Below are 3,444 nucleotides of genomic sequence, written 5' to 3'. Positions count from 1 at the left end.
CACATGAAGCATTAGTAGAATAAGTGCAAAAAAAAAAAAAGAGTACATTTCATCAATTGTTGTCTCACTCCAGTGTTGGCTTTTTGCCTTTTGATGTACATCATAATTGTGTACACAGAATTCACGATACATATTAGTATTGTCTACAGTCTTCTTCATAAGAGCACTGTTGAAATAGGCTAGAAAATATTCAATAACAGGGGCATTCTCTTGAATAGGAAATGAATAACAAATTCCTGAATTTTCATTAGAGGATGAATAGTCATGAGGCACAAAATCATCCTCATTCTTCCATGTAATCTTACCAATATCACAATTATCTGAACATGCCTCAGGCTCACTTTCATCACTTCACTCATCTATAACTTTACGTATTGATTGAGGGCTAAAATGGCATTTTTTTGGTATGCGTGAATGAGGATGACATAGATGGTTCGTCCATGATGAACAAATAACTGAAAAAAAAATTATCTAATTCAAATTCAACTCATTGTTTTACAGTAAATATAGCATTCTATAAATAGATATTTCTTTTGCTAGCATGTGATGATGTAGAGGTAGCCGAATAGTTCATTGGATGGTATCTAATGACATAAAGGTGGTTATCCAATCAAATTATGACTTTAAAATGCATTAACCAATGAAAGCAAGCGAAAGAAAAAGAGTGGAGCTATAGTAGTTTTAAACAGCACCCATCTTTAATAAATAGAAATGTGTGTTTATATGCCTCACCCAGCTCTCAAGCAAGATACATAGTGTTTATTTACCACACCTGTCCTTAAAGGGTTAAATGCACGTGGACTACTTAGCATCCTTTAAGCATTACCCTTAAAATTTTAGATTTGGGTGGAAATTGTCTTCTATTTCTGTTTTGAAAATGTGGCAACCCTAGTGGCAGCTTATGTAAATACATTAATTTTGTTATGCAGAAATTGAAATTTAATCAGTTTAATGCTAGCAATGGATTCATGATGGGGAAACCAAAGTTTAATAATGAAGATAAAGACGGTTGATAAAACATAAAATATTTGATTTAAAAGGTTTGAACATTTCGGAATAACTTGTTCCATCTTCCGCGAAATCTGAAAATTGTGTTACAAAGATGATTATTACTAAAATTATAATATAATAACATAATCATTAGTTTAGTTCGAACCTTGTAAATAAAATGTTTTATCAACTGTCTTCATCTTCATTATTAATCAGTTTAATGTTGAAGAGATTGAGCAATAAATTTTCTTTTTTTCTCTCTCACTCTCTCTCAATAATATTTGCTGTTGCAATTACTTTAATCTTTGGCTCTTTGCCAAGTTACTACACCCACTTGTTCATAATGTATGCATTTTATGATTAAGGATGAGATGGGTGTTTCAAAAATAACAAATTTTAATGAGGGTGGTATTCTTTAGATTGACATTTTGTGCAGTATTTTTACTTCCATGACTTTAGCCATGCTTCGCTTCTTACCAAGGATACTGAATGAAATTTTATTGTTAAATGGTTCATGTACATGTACATCTGATTATAAGATAGAAATCTTTAAGCTTATGATATTTCAAGTAACTAAAAAGTAAGCTAGGAATCAATGGTAAATTACAAGCTTAAAGTCTGAGGAAAAGAGAGCAAGCCAAATTTTACTGTAACTTCAGAATGATAATCACTAGACTCAATTCCTGAAGATGAGGTTCATTTGAAAGTTATTCTGCTTATCTTCATCCTTTTAATTTGTGTAAGTTTCTATTTTAAATTTATTTAGTACTCTAAACTCCTAAAGTACAGTAAAGATTTTAGTAAAAAGCTATTTACTGAAAAATTTATTTTATTGTAAAAACTAGGAAAATATAACATTTCACACATCAGTGGTTCTCAAACCTTTTAGGTTGCACACCCCTTTTTTCTTTTGTAATACACTTTGCACACATGCACACACACACACACACTTCCAAAGAAACTTTCAACTCATTTAAACCATGATGCATATATACAGCCAATACTTACAATGATAAACTAAACTTAGGAAAAAAAAAAGACAAAACGTTGTCATGATGCTTCTCCTTTTCCCTTCTCACAAATTATGATCGCACCTTACAGTTTGAGAACTACTGTTGTACGTCATCATAAGTGTCTGAAATATTTTGTCTGATATTTAAATGCATACAGGCTAACCAACCTATAATCAGAGATTTGTTTGTGGATCTGAGAGATGGGACCCGACTTTTAGCTATTTTGGAAGTACTTTGTCATAGAGAATTGGTAAGTAATAATAGATAAAGAGTTTGGTAGTTGTAATGAATTAATGGTGGTTTAAGTGTCTAATTCATCCACAGAAACAAAAACTAAGCTTAAGCTCTATACATTTATCTTACAGTTACTCTTTGTGGTACTGAAAACTGGATAGTATTGATAATAGTAGTAGTAGTTTGTTGCTTTCAAGTGCTTTATATTTATATATTTTTACATTCAAGTAAAGTTTCTATGCTGAATTTGACACACCATTCATTGGTTAGAGATTCTTCTTACTGGAATAAAACACTTATGATAGTTTGAATATATGGATGATTAATACAAAATAGTATGTAATCAACAAATTGTGGTATGCCAGAATTGTTTGGCGTTACCTCCTAAGTACTGAGACTAATAAAACTATGTTATGGTGTTAATGTTCATGTGATTTTAACCAAAAGTTTATGCATATTATGCTGTTGTAGATCTTAATTGTTTCTTATAAACTCATATTCACACAAAAAAACTACACATAATATTAGATGTAAAAGATGAGAGAAACTTTCTTTTTTTTGGGGGGGGGGGTTAATTGCAAAAATAAATATTTAAGAAATTCTGATGTTAAAACAAGTTTTAGTTCTCTGAAACACTGAAGATCGTTACTTGTACATTTTGTTTGCTTAGTGATAAATTAAAATCTTAATTTTTTATTGTGTTATTTTTAATAAACTCATTTATTTCCTATCACATCAAAGTTCTGCCACTTTCAGACTATGGGTTATTCTTGAGCTCAATTTATAGCACATATACTCTGTTTTAATACTATTTTAATAAGGTGTAAATTACAATTAAATTATAGTTTTGATTAAGATTAATTATAATTAATAATTAATTATAATTTTAAGTCCTATAATGAAGAATGTGTTAAAATGGAAAATTTCATTTCCATTTATTAATCAACTGTATGTTGGACTATATTTTCAGACTTGATATATATATATATATATACAAGGTGTCCCAAAAAATGTATACACATTTTGAATGATTATAAATAGAATGTTTATTAAGATATATCTAAGTTTTATAATCCAAGTTAAAGAAGACAAGAGTAGAATATTTTGAGTTATTGCAGGTGTTCAAACCGATGACCGTTCTGGTCCAGGTACTGCTGATAACGATGACAGATGGAATTGCAAACATCACGAATCATTTCACTTGGTA

General features: G+C 29.9%; 1 protein-coding gene across 1 annotated transcript in view; it reads left to right on the top strand.

Moving 5' to 3' along the window:
* Positions 1 to 3,444, top strand: part of LOC106459004 (dystrophin-like) — a 271,702-nt gene that overhangs the window by 101,955 nt on the left and 166,303 nt on the right. Inside the window, exon 4 of the mRNA XM_022385593.1 lies at positions 2,161 to 2,253. Within this exon, the coding sequence (XP_022241301.1) occupies positions 2,161 to 2,253 (93 nt within the window). The remainder of the gene's footprint in view (positions 1 to 2,160; positions 2,254 to 3,444) is intronic.

The sequence above is a fragment of the Limulus polyphemus genome, unplaced genomic scaffold, assembly GCF_000517525.1.
Source record: "Limulus polyphemus unplaced genomic scaffold, Limulus_polyphemus-2.1.2 Scaffold25, whole genome shotgun sequence".
Classification (NCBI taxonomy): Eukaryota; Metazoa; Arthropoda; class Merostomata; order Xiphosura; family Limulidae; genus Limulus; species Limulus polyphemus.
The sequence above is the reverse complement of the archived record's forward strand: the minus strand, read 5'-3'. Positions and strand labels throughout refer to the sequence as shown.